Source organism: Temnothorax nylanderi, unplaced genomic scaffold (genome assembly GCF_030848795.1).
Source record: "Temnothorax nylanderi isolate EJ_2023f unplaced genomic scaffold, tnyl_v1.0 TNYL_tig0751_pilon, whole genome shotgun sequence".
Lineage (NCBI taxonomy): Eukaryota > Metazoa > Arthropoda > Insecta > Hymenoptera > Formicidae > Temnothorax > Temnothorax nylanderi.
In genome coordinates this window covers 11,972-31,243 of record NW_027249813.1, presented here as the reverse complement: position 1 = coordinate 31,243, position 19,272 = coordinate 11,972, and the positions used below count along the sequence as shown (strand labels likewise).

Genomic DNA, 19,272 nt, shown 5'->3' with positions numbered 1-19,272 from the left:
CCTCGCGCAGCTCGCACAAGCTCGTCAATTTGTCTTATTTCAAACCTTGATTGTTCTCACGGCGCGTTAATTCGCGAATCTAGTTTTTAACAATAAATTATTATGTATAAAATACTATAGATGAGGCATAATTATTTATTTACAGATACTGAGTCTGAGCAGGTAGACGACACTGAAGAAGCTGATTTCGAGAGTGATGAGCAATCAGATGAAGAAAATAACAGCGACATTGATTATTAATTGTTTATTTGAAAAAAGTGTATTATGTCATACTTTAATTATACTTTTTATAAAAATTTTTTTTTAATTTTTTGTTTCTTCATTTGTAGTTTTGTAATTTACAATTTGATCTTAAGTTTATTTATATTATAATAAAATTTTTAATTAATTAATTAAATAACGTAAAAAATAACAATTTTAATCGTGATTTAGTTAAAAATCTTTCAATCATTTTATTAAATACAAATGGAATTTAATTATAAGCAAATCACTACGCGCTTGGAGCAGCCGCGCGCGCTTGATCTTCGCACTTCAAACGACTGCTGACTGCGTCAGTCCCATTAAACTGAAGTCTGACCGTTTTCTTCCTTCATTATACGCAATAATTTAATAGTTTCTAAATTTTCAGCTATTTCGAAACAGTTTTACTGACCTAATTATTGCGACCACTTATGCGAGGTGCTGACTCGCTGCGTCCCATAACTGTGCGGTCTGACCACTTTCTAACGGTTTTTTATATTATTTATTAGTTTCTCACAAAATTTGAGCCATTACAAAACACTTTTATCGCACTTAATAATTTGACCTATTTCAAAGCGCGCCGGCGCCAGGTGTCCCAGTACCTGACCTTGCGAGTGGGTGCTGACTCATGTACACCCGCAATATAATGTTATGTGAAAAAATCAGCCATTACAAAACTCTTGCAGTTTTTTAACGCCAGCTCTCGGGCTAAATCTAGCTGGTCAAAAAAAGTCATTTTTAAAGATTAATATTTTTTTAAAATAAATGATTAATTTTTAAGAAAGATATCTGATAGTTTATTTTCTACAATATATTTTCTACTATATATACTTGCAGTTATGTTATATCATTTAAATAAGTCATATAAATGTCATCCCGCAAAACATTAAATCATTACTTTTGTAGCGCTCGAAACAAGAACAGTGAAACTTTAAATTAGATAAATATGGAAAAAAGTAAATATTTTTTAATTCCATTAACAAATCTTAGAATAGTTTGTTAATAACAGCGGTATTTTAAGTCAAACATTGCCAATTTTTAATTATGAAATTTATTAAGTATGAAACTTAAGGTCTACAAATGTGCTGCGGGATGCCGCCGTTATTTTACTACTAGCATTATTCCTTACACATTTCTGATTTTTATCCTTTAAAATTAGCTACCGCCAAGTGCCTATTTCTTACATATAGCGTTTTTCAGATATTGACATCTATCTTGGTTTTTCATAGTTTCTTGATTTTTATCGAATTTATCATGAATTTATCACACTGAAAATAGTCTAATAATAGACCAAAATGTTTAAGTTTTTATTTAATTAAAGTTTACGATACTAACATCTTGTTATGGCTCTGTGCACTTTTCAGTAATTACTACTGCTTTATTAAGCATTAAAAAAATAGCTCAAAACTCAATTTTTTTATAAGGAATAGCGCTATGTAGTTAATAAACGGTCTTTTAGAAACACTGTATATTAAATGTTATAAAATTAGGCTGATATACATTGTACAAGTTGAACTTTCTATTTTAGAATACTTGAGAACATTTGTTTAAAGATCAAATTAAGTTGATATACATTGTACAAGTTTACTTTCTATTTTAAAACACTTGAGAACATTTGATTAAAGATAAAACCAAAATTACTATATTTGTCTAGCTAGATTGCCGTTTTAGCCCACAGTGAGCCGCTATTTTCTTAAAATAGCACAAATCGAAAATCCGCTACAGAAGATTTAAGTTTTTTCTTTAAGATGATCACATCATTTTTGCTTTCAGATCATATGGCCGGTATTCATAGCCGGTTCTTATTTCAAGACCGTCCTAAGTAATGTCTTAAAGAGGTTGGTTTCTCAAATCAATACAATAAGAATTAGTTGAAATTTATGAAAAATATTCGTCTATGTGAATCTGTCAATTATGCCAAAGTTGAAGACAAATTGTCTGCATGGTTGTCGAGTAATTAATTATTGAAATTACTCTTATCTCTTTCTTATACAGGGGCAACATAGAAAAAACGTTACGACACCTGTAATGTACGAGTAACTCTCGAAAGCATATTAAAAATCAGAACTCAGCAAGAAATGCACTTCTCGGCCGATTTCAGTTGGCTCCGCCTAGCGCTATCCCCCTTATATCGTCGACCAGCGCACAGTCTACGAGCTCGAGGCTCAGGTGCGTATCATTTGTAAACAATAGTTTTCCATGTCACCCATGAGATACTATTGTTGACGCGTCTTTTTTGAAGTGGGATCTCTGCGCGCGGGACGACGAAGTAAGGAGAATAGGCGGAGCTAGAGACCCTATAATAAAAGACCATAAGGCGATTTTGTCAAAATCCTGTGAGAGAAAGATATATATTCACTATCGCTTTCTCTTTCTCTCTATCTCTTTTCTACCTTTCTTTTTCTATTTCTCTTGCCTTTGACAAAACTGGCGGACCAATCAAAACTGGCTGTCTTATGACCAGTCTCTTATAGGGTTTCTATAGGCGGAGCCAACTGCTTCTTGCCGAGCTCTGTTAAAAATGATAAGAATTTGATGAAAATAGGTACAAATAATTCTTTAAATATTTAGAAAAGTCTTTTACGAAGACTGAAATGATTAATGTACATAGTTATAAAAAAATTATAAAAATAAAATAGCATATTGCCACATTTCAACGTGTATAATGAAATTTACCTAATGAAATAACCTAATAAAATTTACAACTTTGTCGAGTTAGATTTTTGATTTTTTACTTCCCTTGTTTGTTAAATCAAACATAAAGAAGTTAGATTTAGAAAATTTTTAATCAAAAACTAGATATTTCATTTAATTTAACGTTGAGGGCAGATATTGATATTGAACTTAAATGATTAAACCCTGATTAGGCTTGAAAAAATCTTAGACTAACAAAGTCTCACTAAATCTTACCTTAACAAACGAAATTCATTGAAATAGCACCTGATGTTAGTTAATAAAAACTGCTGAATAAAGTAAGATTGAAGTATTTCTATTATGTAATCAATTTTTTTATTAATTATTAATAAACTTTAAGTTATCAATAAGTTTTGAGCCTTCGCATCTATCGGAGATGGGCAGAATGCTTCCACTCAATATGAAGACTACTTATATAAAGATCTATTTATATAGGATGTAGCTGATCAAGAGTCGATAACGCTATTCTCATTCAAGAGTTGATAAAGCTAATTCTTGTTTTCAAATACTACGTCCAACCATATGTTAATACGTTTGAGTCATTACACGTGATCAGCCGTTTAACTGTAGCAGTATAGATTTTAAACATTTTACAGAATGTAATACACGAAAACATAACAGATTGGTAACAAACGAAGACATTATAAATAAGCTATTGATCTTCAGATCCTTATATAAGTAGTCTTCGTACTGCATTCTGTCCAATTCCAATAGATGCGGACGCTCAAAACTGGTTAATAACTTAAAATTCATTAATTATTAAAAAAATTGATTACGTAATAGAAATACTTCAGGCTTACTTTATTCAGCAGTTTTTATTAACTAAAATCAAGTGCTATTTTAATTAATTAATTTCAATTAATTTTAATTAATTTCGTTTGTTAAGATAAGGTAAGATTTAGTGACACTTTGTTAGTCTAAGGTATTTTCAAGCCTAATCAGGGTTTAAACATTTAAATTCAATATCAATATCTGTCTCTGATGTTAAATGAGATTACAGTTTGATTGAAAATTTTCTAAATCTAACTTCTTTATGTTTGATTTAATAAAGGGAAGTAAAAAATAAAAAATCTAATTCGACAAAGTTATAAATTTCATTACCTTTCATTTAAAAAAAGCATCAAAATCGGTTTAAGTTTCAGAAACACAAAGTCTCATTTGGCCTCACTATGCGCCACCTGTCTTGCAACGTGACGGCAACCAACCTCCTTCAGATGCTAATACGGCTCTGTGATTTGGTTTATGACCATCTTAAGATTTTTTTTTTTTTTTTTTGTTTCGGTGGGAGAAGGAAAAATGCCTCGGCGCATCCCTGACCCCGGCTGTCAGGGTATGTGGGGCTTGCACCCACTAAAAAACCTCTCCCAAAACCCAGGACAAAGGACTAGGATTACGACACACGGGACACACGAGGTATTTCATCACATGCCGCAATAGAGCCCCTCGCACGAAGCGACAGAAAGCACCGTAAGCCTCATACAAAGACACACGGAGGTCGAAATGGGGTGCTCATTCCAAGGGGAAAGAGACAGTCCCCCAGCTTAGTATTTGGCAAGCCAAGCTACGCAGCCGTCTTGGAAATCCCCATGATAGTATCTGTCAGACACATCATTTGAGGAGTTCTTCATTGACCGCGGGGACCGCTTCCCCAGGGAATTCACACCCCCAGGAGTCGTACATGGTCCCAGGACTTGCACGGATTTGACAAACAGAGACCTCCTACCCGGGTAGAGAGGTCTCACGCGAAAACAAGACACGGACTCGCTAAGTCAATAGCGAGCCCGTTAACATTCGGGGAAAAAAAACACACATCCCATCACCAAAGCAAAAAAGGACCCGGCACAACGGATCCAACAGACTCTAGCCGAGGCAGAAGGCACACGGCAGGAGTACAACCGCGCCCTTCCCCCAGACTCCCCCCCGAAGGAGAGAGTCCAGGGGGGAGAGCGCGGAAAACATAAATAGGGAGAAGAGCCGCCAAACCACGGAGATCCGCCAGGGGACGACTCACCGAGGTCCGCCGCCACAAAAGGCTTCCAGCACCCACTGTTTCCAGTGGGGCAAGAGCCCGAAAAAGTAGCGAGCCACGGCCGGCCAACCCCCGGAGGACCCCGCGGCAGAAAGACGACCGCCTCCCCAATAAACAAAAGGGCAGGAAAGCAAGCACATTGCCAACAAGATAGCGAATAAGTCCCCGACGGCCCCCAAGGAGGAAGAGGGACAGGCACCGACCGCCCCCAAGCCACCACCCCCCAGGGATCCGGGAACGTCGCCAACGTATCCCAGAGCCGGCGCGAAGCGGTGGCGGGACGCACTTCCGCTTCTCCCACGATGCATGGTAGACTCCGACTCCAGTCACGCACACAGCGACGCACCGGACCCCAGGGGAGGAAAGCCCGCGACCGACCAGCGCCCGCCCTCCCCAAGAAGAGGGACATCCAGAACAACCAACCAAAATCGCAGATTCACCATATGGTGACGCACACCGCAACTTAAACTCTACTAAAAGTCGCAGAAGAAGATGTCTAACAGAGAGAAGCCTTAAACGTAAATCCACCATAACGGTGACGCAAACCGCAAATTAAACCTAATCGGAAAATACGCAAATCATCCTCACGCCCCACCCGCGTCCGCACCGCGGTCAGGGACGTCCATCTGCCTCCTCCGTCCGTCCTCCTCCTTCTTCGTCATCACGCGCTCCGCGAAAACAGCGAATGCCTTCCAGGCCTCCTTCGCATCGCAAATCTTGGCTATGACCGCAGATAGGGTCAAATCCGGTCCAAGAGCCGCCACCAGCTCGCCCCTCTCAACACCCCAAAAGGGGCATACCGCGAGCGTGTGTTCAGCAGAATCCTCCGCACAGCAGCAGTACCTACAAGCCGGGCTATCCTCCTTCTCGATACGATAAAGAAAGGTGGAGAAACACCCATGGCCTGTTAGCAGTTGAGTCATTCTGTAAGTTAAGAATCCGGTACGTCTATTGAGCCATCTGCCAAAATTAGGTGCAATGGCGTCCCTCGTTCGCCTTCCCGGTAAACGAGGATCCTGAATATGCTCGGCCCACTGTCTATGCATCTCCAGACGCTCGGTAGCACGCTCCTCCTTCGGGGAATCATCGGTATAGGTGCCCAACTCCTTCATCTCGCAAAGGCGTAGATAGACCCGTCGAAGAAAAGCTGCATATAAGTGTAAGGGCGGAATCCTGGCTAAAAGCGTCGCCGCCTCGTAGGACACTGTACGGTACGACATAACCGTTCTGGAGGCGACGACGCGCAGAACGCGGTGCAGTAATCTCTGTTGTGTATGAGAAGCCTGAAGTTCCTCGCTCCAAACCGGAGCCGCGTACAGCATCACGGAAAGCACGACGGTATAATATAGACGACGCTTACTCTCAATCGGTCCGCGCAGATTGGGAAGGATGCCACATAGCGCTCTACAAATCTTCGTGGCTTTAGCTGCCACGTATCTAAAATGCGCGCAGAAATTAAATCTGCTGTCGATTATGACACCCAGATATTTCATCTGATTGCTGATGTTGATGGTGTTTCCATCAAATTCAAAGTTGGCATTCCTCGGGCGTCCACCGAAGAAAACGGCCTCCGTCTTCCCCCAAGAGATTTCCAGGCCCAGATATTCGATGTTTATGATTAGTCGCTCGAGACACTCGATGGCAAGAGCGCACGCAGAGTCGTAGTCGTCATCTTCCACGATAAGGAGGGTGTCGTCCGCATAACAAATCAGACTACATCCATCAAAAAGCCGGGTTCTTAAAACATAGTCAAATGCCAAATTCCACAACAGGGGGCCCAACACAGAGCCCTGTGGGACACCCCTGTTGACCCTCCTGGTACGACGCGTGCCATCAGGCGCAACGTACCTGATTTTTCGATCTGTAAGGTAAGCCTCAATGATACGGCACAGATACGGAGGAAAACCTTTTACACGAAGGGCACGTCTGATTACCTTAAGCTTAATGGAATTAAATGCGTTCTTGATGTCCAGAGAAATGGCAAGGACCACCCTACCATCGGCGCGAGCCCCCAGTACAGTCCTTTTAAATAACGAAAGGGCGTCGATTGTTGACCTCCTCTTCCTAAAACCAAATTGATTAGGCGACAGATCCGAAGCCGGGTTCTCCTCCATGTATCGCAAGAGACGCTCGGCAATAACCCGCTCGAAAGTCTTGCCGATCTCATTTAGAAGGCAGATGGGACGTGCCTTAGGAGGTTCCCCAGGAACGGTATTCCCCTTGGGGATTAAAACAAGATCGGCAGTCTTCCACGCGGTCGGGAAGATACCATTTTTTAAAAGAAGATCAAAAACCCGCACTAGTCTGTACTGCATCGAGGGAGGAAACCGTTTAATGGTCATCGACTTGAATCCATCCGGACCAGGCGCCGTGCTTGTGTTTTTCTTAGCCTTAATAGCATACATAACTTCTCCAATTGTTACGGGAGTGCGACCGGCTTCGCAGTCCCCCCATCTTAAGATTGTACTTAAGCGGTCTTAAATATAAGGTCCGATTATGAATACCGGCCTATGAGACGTTCTGTTGACCACCGCTAAAAAAAGCAAAGACCGTGTTGGCAGCTGCTGCACTTAAACTTATAATCACATCTGCGTTAACATTTATTTTTAAATACTAGAAAATACATAGAATAAGATTAAAAACTTGTTTTAGTATCTTTATTAATTCCTTTGTGATTATTCCCCGAAAAATACTGTTTTAACCTTCCAGCTTGCTTTTCCTTCTTAAGGGTCCATTCTATCTTGTTGACTCAAAAAAAGAGGCACTTTTTTGCGAATTTTTGTTAGGCAAAGTTAAACAGTGGTCAAAACCATTCTTTTTGCATATTTATCTAGCTTTTGTCAACATTTTTCAAATATTTTTAGATAAAATTGGTTACGAATAGGATCATTTATTGCTCGACTACCTGGCTACAAATATAATTCGGTGCACAACGTTTCGGCTCACGGTTAGAGCCCTTATCAAGTGCCGTCTGAAATGCATGAAACGTCACGATGTATCAACTTAATAAATTAAAAATTAGTCATTAAATAAAGAGCATTACCTAATCGTCAAGATGACTCGTCATAATCAATATAAGACCTCCTTGCATTCATGGGAATGTCCCCGCATTATCACGAAACACAACTGTGAGAGAACACTCATATAAAACCAATACCACTGAGAGAGAAATGCGAACAAAAGATTCTTACATGTCTTGAACATTGAGATTCCACAATTAAGCATCTCCGGTTAAACTCCCCAGTGCGTGATGTTACATGAGTGGAAGCACTCAGGAGACTGAACGTTAACAAAGAAAAAGAATCAAGGAGTCAAAGGTTGACACAAGAACCAATAATATAAACATTAAACCGACGAAATGATGCCATCGTATACAGAGTTTAAATTCTCTGTGTCTCTCTGAAGATTAATAACGTTATTATGCCTCTTTATAAAAAACATTTCAGCAATCTCTCTTTTTCTCGTGATACACTCCTTGTGTAAAATTTTAGGCTCTGACCACTTAAAGTCATGGTTGTTTTGTAACCTATGTTTGCTTACAACAGAGTGATTGCTGCAATGCCTCTTAATATCATTAAAATGCTCCTTGATTCGAGTCTCAAGATGCCTCTTGGTTTGCCCTATATACGAAGCCTCACAATTTCCACAGTCAATTTGATAAACAATGTTAGTTTCTTTGCTCGTTGTCAATCTATCCTTGCCTCTTTTGATAACCGAGTTAAGCTTCTTCGGTATCGTATATAATGCTTTCAATCCGACATTTTTTAAGGCACGACATAAACCCTCGCTTAAGTCCTTGATATACGGAATAACTATATGCTTACGCGTGTCAAAGGAAACATCCAGACTACCATCTCCACTGTCTTTTCTATTTTTCAGTTGCAATAATCTATTGTATATAAATTTGTTCATTAACTTAGTCGGGAAGCAATTATTTGTAAGAATATCTTTGACAATTTTGATATTTGCATGATGGAACCGATCGTCCGATAATAAAACTGCACGATCAACCAAGCTAGTTATGGTGTTAATTTTGTATTTATGTGGATGGTTGGAGAAGTAGTTGATGTACCTTCCCGAAAAGGTCGGTTTTCTGTACCAGTTAGTAATTAATCTATCGCCATCTCTTATGACTAATGTATCTAGAAACGGTATCGAGCCATCAACTTCAGCTTCGAAGGTGAACCGTAAACGGGGGTGGTAATTATTAAAGACGTCAAGCAATGTCTTGACTGCATTCCTCGGCACTATGGCAAAAATGTCATCAACATAACGAAGGAAAACCCGGATTTCAAAATTCAGACGGCTGATGCAATGCGTCTCCAAATCATCCATAACTATGTCCGCCAAAATCGGCGAGAGAGGAGATCCCATGGGGCTACCAAATATTTGTTCATAAAATTCACCATCAAAACCGAAACTGGTGGATTGCAAAATTAACTCGATAGCGTGGAGAAACTGTGCCAAATTAAGTTTAGTATATTGAGAGATGTGGTGCCACCGCTTTCTCACGCCTTCGCATACTAGATCTTTCGGTATGTTCGTGAATAAAGCCGTGACATCAAGAGATATAAGGATTTCGTCGGTATCAATATTCGAATTCGCGATTCTCCTCACGAAGGACCAACTATCCTTAATGTGAGATCGAGGTTTAGGAATAGATTCCTGCAAATAGGAATAGATTCCTGTAGCCAGGTAGTCGAGCAATAAATGATCCTATTCGTTTTTTTAATCGCTGGCGGATAAAGGTTTTTTCTATTAAAATTGGTTACTTGTAAAATATTCACGCCATAGAAGTGAAGCATGCAGCGATTAATATGGCCTAGCTGCAAAAGTGCTCCCCGTGCCTTACGATAGTCGGAAACAGATAAAAGTAGTGTTTTTACATTCGAAAATTGTTGTTCGCAGGAAATAGACTACAATGAAAAAAATTGTAAAAAAATTGACGAAATGGCAGCCTTCTAAACAAGATCTATTTTTGACCTAAAATTTTCAAATTCTTTTGGCAATTAAAAAAAAATATTGTTGATGTCGACTTGATTGTAGTTTACTTCCCGCGGACAACAATTTTAAACGTAAAAACACTAATTTTATCTGTTTCAGACTATTGTAAGGCCCGGGAGAACTTCCGCAGCTAGGCCGTATCAATCAATCACTACACGTTTCATTTCTACGGCGTTAATATTTTATTTCAACTAACCAATTTTTTATGAAAATCTTTGAAAAATGTTGACAAAAGATAGATAAATATTATGCAAACAAGATGATTTTGATATCTGTTTTACCTTGCCTAAGAAAAATTCGCAGAAAAGTGCCTCCTTTTGACCCATCAAGGTAGAATGAACCCTTAAAGTTGATTAATCAGCGACACGCTCAGGCATGGTACATCGCACAGTAGTGGAGGTGTATATTGACACTTTTTAGATATTTACATAATTCTGCATACAATAATAAGAAAAATATTTTGAAGTTTTGTGTTATTTATCCATAATTTACTATACATAAGGATTAATATCAGCACAATGACGTAATATTAATCAATACTTGTATATTGACACAGTTTTTGGACATTCACATAATTTCTCATACAATAATGAAAAAATTAATTTGAAGCTGTATCTTATTTATCTGTAATTGTTTGCTATACATAAAGGTTAATGTCAGCATATTTATGGAATATCAATCAATACGTATATATCATAACTATACTGACATTAATCTTTATGTATAGCAAACAATCTCAGATAAATAAGATAAAGCTTCAAAGTAATTTTCTTATCATCTTGTATGCAGAAATATCTAAGAAGTTCGTCAATATGCAAGTAATAATCCGTAATTATGCTGACATTAATCTGTATGTATAGTACATTACAGATAAATAACGGATAAAAACCTTGAAACTTTAAAGTGGTCGCAATTAGTTGCACATTCAAGGCGATTTTCGAGAGCTACGCCTACTTCTCTCCCCTTGCCTCTCCGCTCGGCCACTTGTAGGGGCCGGCCGGCCGAGCAGAGGGGAGAGAAGTAGGCGTATCTCTCCAAAATCGTCTCGAATGTGCAACTAATCTGACCACTTAAAAATGTGTGTAGTACGTAATGATACGTTCACTGCTGTGCGATATACCATGCCTGAGCGTGCGAATCTGAAATTGTTTGGTCGACTTTGAATGCTTTTCCTTTAATAAGCATTACTCGACGTTTTCGTACAAACGTTTTTATCCATTCTACACAATCTGAAAGGACAATCGGTAATTTTGGGTACTCGTATAACAGACAAAGAAAGTTAACCTAAAAATGTATGCCACATTCATTATAAATGTACAATAAAATAATATTTATTTCAGTATTTTAAGTAAAAAATAATACAACTTACTCCTTGAATACTTTCTCTGAACTTTTCCTCTTCTCGCCTATCCTTGAAATTAATCACAATCTAAGAATATTCACTGAAACACTTTCGCTTCACTCGAAGATGGCGATCAATCAATCCATAAACGCATAATAGATTCCTCGCACTCGCGACCTTTCTGATTGGTCGGTGATAACCGCCAATGACAGTCCTAGAGAAAATGGCCGTACCGCAGAGACGAAGAAAATGGCCGTATCGCACAGACGAAGAAAATGGCCGTCGCGCAGAGACAAAAGAACGTGATTGGTTGAGGCGCGCCACCTGTGTGTCCGACATGTGTGTCCGTCATGTGTGTCTAGAAAACGCCGCCAGAGCGCGATACACTATATGTCACAATCGAGATGATCCATTGTTGCGCTGCGTGAGACATGTGAGTATAATGGTCGATTCAGACATAACCTGTGTCGTGCCCGTACGGGTACCGTGCACGGACAGAAAGATTAGTTAATAAAGACGATAAGATTTACATAGAAATGTTTATATGTAACCGTGACCGTACCAATGCCGGCTCGTCCGTATTCATGGCTCACGGTCACCATGATCAGCGACGTTATTTTTACAAATACGGCTCGCACAGTACGACGTTTGAACACGTTTCCGATGAAAACACTGAACGATTGGTAAAATACTATTGATAATATCAATACTATTTTACCAATCGTTCAGTGTTTTCATCAGAAACGTGTTCAAACACCGTCGTACCGTGCGAGCCGTATTTGTAAAAATAACGTCGCTGATTATGGTGACCGTGAGCCATGAATACGGACGAGCCGGCATTGGTACGGTCACGGTTACATATAAACATTTCTATGTAAATCTTATCGTCTTTATTAACTAATCTTTCTGTCCGTGCACGGTACAGTCACGGTACGGGCACGACACAGTTATGTCTGAATCGACTTTAAGCCTTTACTATCCTTTGTATTTTTTTTAATACTATAAAACATTTATAAAATCTTTCACCGTTTCTTTATTAATGTATATATTGTGTATTAAACAGAGCGAAGAAGAAAACGAAGATAGAGAAGAGAAATGAATGAGATAGAAATGGATGATAGAAGGGCTCGATCCCTATCAAGGTCGAGAGACAAGCTAAGTCAGCTGAGTCTCTCGCGAGACGGAGACGACATGAGGAAACAATTAGATAGGAAAAGAGAGAGAAAGAAGCAGGAAGAAAAGGAAGCGAAAGAAAAAGAAAAGTTAGTATATTGCTTTATTTTTAGATTATTAAATTACATATGCAGGGTGACCTCTGCAACCAACTCTGAGGAACGATAAGTCGCGCAGAAAGGATAATTTTTTTTGTCAAGAAACCCATGTTCTCTGACGCGTCGTTTAGGAACTCCGCGCAGACAGGTCTTAAGTAACATTTATTAAATTATGAGTAATTATTTATTTATTGTTTCAAGTACACTTGCAGACAATTTACAGAAGTTTACGTTTAAAGTATCTATCCTGATTGCATTCATGACACCATCGTAACATTGATTGTCGGACTCTATCGAACATTTGAGATCATGTTGCGACCAACTGTAGCGCAGTATACAATCAGGTTTAGGGTGGACACTTTGAAAACTTGTAAACTGTCTCAAATGTACTTGAAACAATAAATAAATAATACATCTCACAATTGTAATAAATGTCACCTAAGTCTTGTCTGCGCAGTTGTAACTCCTAAACGACGCGTATAGGGGTTGTTTGACAAAAAATGATCCTTTCTGCGAGATCTATTGTTTCTCAGAGTTTGTTGCACAGGTCCTGAATCAATCTGTATAGTTGTGGCAACACAATTTATGTATTTTGTTTATTATTGGTTTACTTTAGTAATAAATATAAATGATTTAGGAAACGGAGAGAGGAACGAGAAAGAAAGAGACACGAAGAAATGAATGTAGGCGAGGTTGAAGAGGATGAGGATGAGGATGAGGATGAGACAGAAGGAGAGGAAAATAAAGAGAATAAAGGAAAGAAAGAAAAAAAAGAGGAGAAAGAGGAGGACAGAGACTGCAGGAAAGAAACGAGATGTAAATTACATTTGTCACATTACAATTACTTAAAGAAAGGGATGTAAAAGTCACCATTTTGTACCTTTAATAGGAACCTGTACAACACGCTTTACTATCTTTTTTGAGGTTGAAAGAAGAAGGAAATAATAATTTTTCACCAGGAAATTTAAGGAAATATTTTAGAAGCGACAATAAATGTCTTTAAAATGTGTGTCAAAATAGCTGTGTTTGAGCGGTTTAACTACATTTCCATTTAATGAATTCTACACCACGAAATTGTATAGAAATGTCTGTACATAAAACACGAGCGCATGCACCCCATTGCTCATATACACTTGTCATACCGTGTGTATAAAAATTCGGAAACGGCCAATTATCTCAGAAAGTATTTCTTTTATGGGAAAAATGTTTGGGAAAAATAAGAAAAACTTGGAGGATTTAAAGGATCTTATTAAATTATAGATTCGGGGACCATGTTGGGCCCAGTAGAGCTCAAGTAAATTTTTTAAATGGAAATTCCTATTTTGTAGTGTATCATCTTTCTCTACTAAATAATTTGAACAACTTTTGTCTATATTTTTTTATTTGCCTAGTACTTTTTGAATGGTGTAGAATTCATTAAATGGAAATGTAATGCTTGTTAAACCGCTCAAACACAGCTATGGTTTGACCATATATTTTAAAGACATTCTCTCTCTCTCTCTCTCTCTCTCTCTCTCTCTCTCTCTCTCTCTCTCTCATTATCGCTTCTAAAATAATTCCCGCAGTTTCCTGGTGAAAAGATTATTATTTCCTACTTTTTCAACTTCACCTGTAGCAAAGCGTGTTTTACAGGTTCCCGTTAAGGGCACAAAATGGCGATTTTTACACCCTTTTCTTTTAAAGTCATTGCTATTTAGTTAATTAATCTATTGCTTTGATTGTTACATTTTCGTATAGTTATCATCTTTCAAGAGCGTCTCGGGCGAGGGGCAGAGGAGGGCAGAGAGGAGGCTGGAGAGGGAGAAGAGGAGGAGCATGGCGAGGACGTCGAGGACGTGGCTACAGGGGTGGCCACAGGGGTGGTCACAGGGGTGGCTACGGGGGTGGCTACGGGGGTGGCTACGGGGGTGGCTACGGGGGTGGCTACGGAGGTCCCATATATCAATTTTTTAACTAATAATTCATACTAATAAAAATAGAATTAAAAAATAATCAGTGCAATATATTTCCTCAAACTCCTTTTCCTCTTTAAAATTATATAAAGAATAGTTTCTTTTTAACTTTTTTATTTCTTTATATACTTATCGCATACAATTATATAATAATTGCATTTTATTTTCAATATTTTACTTCTATACATTTATCATATAAAGGAACACTAAATTTATCTTTAAAAATAGGCAAAATTCAAGCAGCTGTAACTTTGTTAAAAATGAACGAAATTTAAATTTTAAAAAAGGATTTTAAAGCTTGAAATTTCTACTTTCAAAAGGTTACTATTATTTTTTAGTTTCTGTGAGTTTGGTAAATTTTACATATAGAAAACTACAAACTGGACAAAATAGAAAATTTTCCTCTCACTTTGTGAGCCTGTCACGTTCACAAAAAAAATCTGTAAAAATTTTCAACTTTTTAACGTAAAAGCTTGAAGTTTTCCTTGCAAAATCTTTTTTAACAATGTTTCTACGATTTATTGATACTAATTTATTGCGGATTGAATAAGAAATGAGCATTTTGACTTTGATTGCTCATAACTCCCTTAGAAATCATCGTATCGCAATTGAAAAAACAGATTCTTAAAGCTGAAACTTTGCTCTATTAAACGGTATAATTGCCAAATTTTTTAAATAAGATATGATGACATGTAGATATGATACAAATTGATGAATATAATGTAAACATTAGCGATTTTTCTAATTTTCATTTTGACCCAGAAAACAGTTGTACAGAACAACGCAGAAACGTAGAAACATTTTTTAAAGAAGATTTTGCAAGGAAAACTTCAAGCTTTTACATTAGGAAGTTAAAAATTTTCGCAGATTTCTTTTTGTGCACATGACAGGCCCACAAAGTAAAAGAAAAATTTTCTATTTTGTGTACAGCTTGCAGTTTTCTATATGCAAAAGTTACCAAACTTACAGAAACTAAAAAATAATAGTAACCTTTCGAAAGTAGAGGTTTTAAGTTTTAAATTTAAATTTTGTTCATTTTTACCCTTAAATGCCACACCTCAAGAATCTCGTAAATGACACATGGGGTCTAAAAGACCCCAGCATGAAAATGTCTCCTTACTTATTGATTTTTTGATATTTAGTTATGAAAATTATTTTCAATGTTGTTCAAGGCTTAGAAAAGAGAATAAAATGCTTATATTGTTAAAATTTCAATTTCAACATAGTATAAAAAATTAAGATCGCCAACAGTTAAAATGTTGGCTCCAAAATCAAAAAAATAAAAAAAAAATAAATAAATAAATATGAGCTCCATATTTGGCGGGAACATTTGAAAATATATCATTCTAAAGGGTCTGGGGTCCGCTGGACCCCGGGTGGCATTTAAGGGTTAACAAAGTTACAGCTGCTTGAATTTAGCCTATTTTTAAAGATAAATTTAGTGTTCCTTTAATTTTTGTAAGAAGTGTATAATACTTTTACTTAAATATTATTAATTTTTATGTAAATAGTAATTTTTTGTAACTAATTACTAATTTGCTAATTCAATAAAAATTCAATTTGTTGTTATTGCTAATTTCGTGAATAATTAAAAAATAAAAAATAATTTTTTACAGATCCTTGCTTAACACTACAAAATGGGTGATATCAGTATAAAATTACCTTTTTCAAAAAAGGTAAAAAAAAGGCGCCAAGTACACGCAATGTATTTTGTAAATTCAAAAATCCAACCTAAGTGGTAGCTATATTTCTTCTTCACAAAATTATATTACCTAACTTAAGGACGTTCTCCGGTGGCAGTTGTGCTCAACTCAGAGTTACTCCCCCCAAGTGTGTTCGCATACGCACGGAGAAATGATATGGTTACAACTACTTTTACAACTACTTCTTTCTCCAATACCAATCATAAATGAGTACGTCCTACTTGTTTATTGAGCATTCTAAAAGTAAATAATAATGAATCATAAAGAAAAAAGATTACGCTTGATTTAAATAACGTTGCCCATAAGATCTTGACGTTCTCTACTTAACCTATATGTCGCAGCGGTAGCAACGTTGCCAAGTCTCGCAGTGATCTCTCCCTCTCCCTGCCTCCGAGCAGACGAAAATTATGTCCGATAGTGTTCTTTAGACGACTATTTCTCAAAAATAAATACCGCTTGCTATATCGAACTTTAATGTCACACGTTACTAATAATATGAGGCATCTTATACTATTTTTTCAAAAAAATTCTAAGAAAACTGTACTTATTATACATTAAAATGTCCGTGTCGAGAGAGCTCGACATAGGGATCCCGTGTTAAAAATCGGAACTTTGAAGCTGAATATCTCAAATTTTAGTACCGCAAGGGGCATTGAATAAAACGCCTACGTATAAAACGCGTTTAATTAAACATATACTGAAAGTTTAAGAAAATTTCTAAGAAAACGATTTTGCCGGAGAACGTCCTTAACTCAAGTAACATGTATTTTAAAAAAAGATGAAATCTTTAAATTACATAAATTGCGCCAATTGCAAAGAGAATATGTATATTGCTTTAAAAGACAATTGTTGTGCAAATACTTTTAAAAAATAAAACTCAAGTGGTAGCTTTGTGTTCCTATTCAAGGGTCTTCCTATTCCAACCCAAGTGGTAATAGCTTCTTAATTCTCTTTAACAAATTTTTAATATTACAAGAATCAGTTTAATTATAAAGAATTAAAAAAGTAACAATACCAAATAAAAATATTTAATTAAAACAAATAAATAAATTTTTCTTGTAAAAATACATGGCGCTGCTTTTTACTCCCATTCTTCCCTAAATTATGTTCATTGTTTCTTTATTCAATCAAAAATCTTAGTACTAATGTTTAAATTTTAATGTTTAAATTTCAAAGTGTAGCAGCGCCAAGTTTTACAAGAAAAATTTATTTATTTTGTTTTAATTAAATATTATTATTTTGTACTGTTACTTTCTTAATTCTTTATAATTAAAATGATTCTTTGTAATATTAAAAATTTGTTAAAGAGAAATAAGAAGCTATTACCACTTAGGTTGGAATAAAAAGACCCTTGAATAGGAACACAAAAGTACCACTTGGGTTTTACTTTTTTTAAATAGTTGCACAACAATTACCTTTCAAAGCAATATACATATTCTCTTTGCAATTCGCGCAATTCAATTTAAAGATTTTATATATTTTTTTGAAATACATGTCACTTGAGTTATGTTAGGTAATATAATTTTGTGAAGAAGAAATTAATAATTTCACATCTTTTTTTGAAATACATGTCACTTGAGTTAAGTTAGGTAATATAATTTTGTGAAGAAGAAATAAAGCTACTACTTAGATTGGATTTATCATACATGTGCTTGTATCTTCACTAGCGGAGCAATATCAAGCTCGATTTAATTACCGTTTTTGCTCCTCTATATAAAGATAAGCAGAAATTTTTTAAAGTGCGTACTTAGAGTAGATGTATCTCTTTAAATATTGATCGTAGCGCTTTTCATCATAAGAATTATTTTGAAATATTGGTCGGATCGTTTCGGACCTTGATAGTTTTCGATAGAACTCTTCGGGGGGCGACCAGAACTCCTGTCAGAACTCCGGTAAAATCATTTTTTAATTTTAGGGGGTGGCACTTTGAAGGGCTGTAACTTTTGAAATATTGGTCTGATCGCTTCGGACCTTAATAGTTTTCGATAGAACTGTTCGGGGGGGCGACCAGAACTCCCGCGAGAACTGCCGTTTTCCGGAAAAAAATTACCGTCGGGACTGAAAAAATTTTCGAGGTGTGGCACTTCGAAGGGCTGTAACTTTTGAAATATTGGTCGGATCGCTATAAAACCTATAGGGAACTCTAGAACTCATCGAAATCTTTCTGATCTACCATAAAAAATTGATTTTTTAAAAAAATGTGGAAATTTTTTGTTCAACTTTGACATCGATTTTTAGGCTTATTTAAACGGAACTCTTTCTAAAACCTATAGGGAACTCTAGAACTCATCGAAATCTATCCGGAACTACCATAAAACATTCATTTTTTTAAAATGGGGGGCGCCGTGAAGTAGCCCCCCCATTTTTAAAATGGTGTTTTCATCACTTTAAATGACGGAACTCTTTTAAAAAACTATAGAGAACTCTAGAACTCTTGCTGGGGAATCCAGAACTCTAATAAAAATTTCGGAATTTTGAAAAAGGGGGGCCAACTTAACAGACATCGTGAAATTAGAGATTTTCCAATTCGCGATAATTTTTTCGAAACTGGTGGAATGTAGTATGTGCTTGTATCTTCGGTAGGAAAAAGTTTTACTATTTCCTCTGCTATTGTATAGGAAATCATCATTTTCAAACTAAAAATATAAAATAACAAAATGAAAATACCTATATATTATGCACACGGAGAAAAGTTACGGTTGCTACAACAGAATAATAACCCATGTGCGAATGTCGGACTTCTGCCAGAGTTGTCCGCATGGCCCAGAAGTGGCACAATATTGGCTGCCAAGACTTGATGGGTGGTGCTGTCCCCAGTACGGATAAACCGCTAGATCAGTATTGTGCCAGTACCCCCATGCAACCATATTCTGTTCTGAGCCGAGTCTCGTCTCAGTACTGACCGTGTATAAGGCCAGAAATAATATTGATCTACGGCCGAGAGTCGGCTCAGTACTGGGCATGTATTGGGTCGACTTAGAAAATTTTCGCTCGGGTGGCGCCGGAGGTAACAACCGCGCGAAAGCAACACGCCGCG

General features: G+C 37.0%; 2 protein-coding genes across 2 annotated transcripts; one reads left to right on the top strand and one right to left on the bottom strand.

The window, feature by feature from the left end:
• Positions 1 to 7,471: 7,471 nt before the first annotated feature.
• LOC139785181 (uncharacterized) lies at positions 7,472 to 10,293 on the bottom strand. Its single transcript, XM_071724334.1, has 4 exons — positions 10,249 to 10,293; positions 9,036 to 9,628; positions 8,504 to 8,852; positions 7,472 to 7,576 (listed from the first exon to the last, which is right to left on the bottom strand). The coding sequence occupies exons 1-4, from the start codon at positions 10,291 to 10,293 to the stop codon at positions 7,472 to 7,474; spliced, it is 1,092 nt and encodes a 363-aa protein (XP_071580435.1).
• Positions 10,294 to 12,203: 1,910 nt separating this feature from the next.
• LOC139785180 (uncharacterized) lies at positions 12,204 to 18,550 on the top strand. The gene is made up of 4 exons (XM_071724333.1): positions 12,204 to 12,571; positions 13,218 to 13,396; positions 14,318 to 14,511; positions 18,509 to 18,550. Exons 1-4 carry the CDS (start codon positions 12,405 to 12,407, stop codon positions 18,548 to 18,550), a joined length of 582 nt encoding a protein of 193 aa, XP_071580434.1. The 5' UTR covers positions 12,204 to 12,404.
• Positions 18,551 to 19,272: the final 722 nt, after the last annotated feature.

Excerpts from the sequence above, each read along its gene's own strand:
- LOC139785181 (XM_071724334.1), bottom strand. The coding sequence starts at position 10,293 with ATGGGTCAAAAGGAGGCACTTTTCTGCGAATTTTTCTTAGGCAAG. Across the intron at positions 9,629-10,248 it reads GCGAATTTTTCTTAGGCAAG|GAATCTATTCCTAAACCTCG; the intron begins GTAAAACAGATA and ends TCCTATTTGCAG. Across the intron at positions 7,577-8,503 it reads ATTGCAGCAATCACTCTGTT|TATTTAAAAATAAATGTTAA; the intron begins GTAAGCAAACAT and ends TGTATTTTCTAG.
- LOC139785180 (XM_071724333.1), top strand. The coding sequence starts at position 12,405 with ATGAATGAGATAGAAATGGATGATAGAAGGGCTCGATCCCTATCAAGG. Across the intron at positions 12,572-13,217 it reads GAAGCGAAAGAAAAAGAAAA|GAAACGGAGAGAGGAACGAG; the intron begins GTTAGTATATTG and ends TAAATGATTTAG. Across the intron at positions 14,512-18,508 it reads CTACGGGGGTGGCTACGGAG|GGAACTCTAGAACTCATCGA; the intron begins GTCCCATATATC and ends TAAAACCTATAG.